Raw genomic sequence first — 2475 nt, forward strand, 5'->3', positions numbered from 1 at the left:
TAATAATAATAATGATAATTAATCGTACACATTTCCGTGTGTAAAATATGGCTGGTTCTAAAACAAACTACCAATGTACAAAAACTGTTCTCCCTCCCCTACTCTGGGTCACCCAAGAGATAGTCAGACTGTGGAAGAACTTTATCCCAGAGGCTTTCTGAGAAAATAAAAATTAATAAAACAACATACAACCCTTGAGATCGTTGTCTTTGGTGCGGAGGACGTTCCGGATGGGCAGCCGGAGCTGCTCTGCTGCAAACGCTGGGACGCTTAAGGCCTGTTGTTTGGATTGTTGCAGAAGCCTCTGTTGGGCCAAGGGTCTCCGATGCTTTGGTACGACTACCAGCTCCTCACACCCCACCACCAGAGGGTCCCCCCCCACCCCCACTTCTACATCCCTCCCCCCCATCACCCTGCCCACAGCCCCTTTGCCCCCTCTGGGGCTTTACGCTCGCTTTCGTCGTCCTTCCAGATTTCGGAAGTTGGAAGGTCTCAGCTTCATCTCCGCAAACTGGATGGAATATTCATGACCCTTCCAGTGGAACCAGTTAACACCCTGCAAAGACAAAGTGTGGGAGGTCACACAATCACTTCCTCTCCTGTTCTCAACCTTTACTGCTCTCCTTTCAGACCACAGGCTGTTTTCTAACTTGGGAACAGAGGCAAAACAAAGTGGAGGGGCTTTGGGAAGCAGATGGCCCTGGCCACCAGCACACGGATCCTGTACAAACCAACCCACGTTCTGTCCCCCAGGGCTGTCACTCTTTGCCTGGCTTTCATGGCAGGAAGAATATTTTGTTTCACATGTTGAAAACTGTAATTGCTCCCTGCACAGTTGGGATATTCCCTTGGAAAATCATACAAAACCATCACCACCAGCAAACATTAAATTCTTGTTTTGTGAGCAACTGCCCGTATCTTTCCCTATGGTGTGGAGACTGTGCTTGGTTGGTGCTCTGATGTCTGGTTACCCGAGCCACCACACAGATCCATAATTGCACTTAGAATCATAGAATGGTTAGAGTTGGAAAGGACTTTAAAGATCACCTAGTTCCAACCCCCTGCCCTGGGCAGGGACACCTCCCACCACACCAGGTTGGTCCAAGGCCCCTCCAACCTGGCCTTGAACCCCTCCAGGGATGGGGCAGCCACAGCTTCTCTGGGCAACCTGGGCCAGGGTCTCACCAATCTCTCCAATTTCTTCCTGACAGATAATCTAACTAACCCCTCTTTCAGTTTAAAGCCATTACCACTTGTCCTATAAAGAGTCCCTCCCCAGCTTTCCTGGAGCCCCTTTAGGTATTGGAAGGCTGCTATAAGGTCTCCCTGGAGCCTTCTCTTCTCCAGGCTGAGCACCTCCAACTCTCTCAGCCTGTCTTCATAGGAGAGGTGCTCCAGGCTTCTGATCACTCCCCCTTCTTCTAATGCATTACAGAAGCCTTCAAACACCAAACTCACCTGACTGTGGCTGTTGTCACCATATCTGCCCATCAGATTGACCCGGTGACAGTTCTTGTACCAGAATGCACCCTTGTATGACAAAGCACAGTTGGTGATGGCAGAGTCATTGTCTTTGTCAAAGGTGGAGAAGGACCTTCCGTTATGGTACGTCATGGAATCACCTGAATGGGGGAGACAAAAGAAAAAGCAAGGTCACTGGTTTGCCTGGTTTAGATTACATGGGAATGACCATTCTGCAGAAGATGTTTGCACTGTGCCATGCACCATCTTTAAAGCCTGGCTCTGTATCTAAGTTCTTTAAAAACAGCTTGCTTTAATACAGAAGGAAGAATTTTTGGTGTTGGAGGCAAGTCGAAATATTTTTCCAGGTAGGCTCGAATCCCAAACTTATTAATAGTTTTTTTTTTTTTACACAGCTCAATTTCTGCAGTTCTTGCTGCAAGCTGGATTTTGGCCTTGTAGAGAAGGTGGAGTGGACAAACCAAGTTCAAAGAGACCTCCACAAGGAGTGAATCAAGACCAAAGGAATCTCCAACACTTAGCTGGTCCATGCTACCCATCTCCTTTAGTTGGCAAACCAGAGAGAGAGTTGTCTGCCTTCCATGGACTTCCCACTCCCAGGGTCTGGATGCCCATTTACAGATGGGTGCAACAGGAGCAGCCTTCAGCATATCTGTGTTGCTCCATCCATTAAGCTTAGACCTGGTTGCTGAGGAAGAGGAAGTAGTAGGATTGAATCCTACCAGCTGTAGGATTCAACCAACTACTGCTGCACTGCATCACTGTGTTTGCCTTCAATAGATATTAATTCTACTATTGCTGCCTACCCTTTTTATTCCCATTGAGCTGTGCATTGAGTTCACGTGAGGGTCACAGGGCAGAGTCCATACACACACATCTCTGGTCTGTTTTATGCACCTCGCAGCACAAAAAGTATCTCCTTTTAAGACATCCTGTGGAGCTGGATTTATCTCTCAATCCTCTGAAGCCCTGACTCCATAAAGGCTGTGGGGT

The 2475-nt window shown here is 47.9% G+C and overlaps 1 protein-coding gene across 1 annotated transcript in view; it reads right to left on the reverse strand.

The window, feature by feature from the left end:
* Positions 1-417: 417 nt before the first annotated feature.
* Positions 418-2475, reverse strand: part of TNC (tenascin C) — an 87827-nt gene continuing 85769 nt past the window's right edge. Inside the window, exon 27 of the mRNA XM_014952365.1 lies at positions 418-556. Within this exon, the coding sequence (XP_014807851.1) occupies positions 446-556 (111 nt within the window). The 3' untranslated portion in view covers positions 418-445. The remainder of the gene's footprint in view (positions 557-2475) is intronic.

The sequence above is a fragment of the Calidris pugnax genome, unplaced genomic scaffold (assembly GCF_001431845.1).
Source record: "Calidris pugnax isolate Ruff unplaced genomic scaffold, ASM143184v1 scaffold135, whole genome shotgun sequence".
Taxonomy (NCBI): domain Eukaryota; kingdom Metazoa; phylum Chordata; class Aves; order Charadriiformes; family Scolopacidae; genus Calidris; species Calidris pugnax.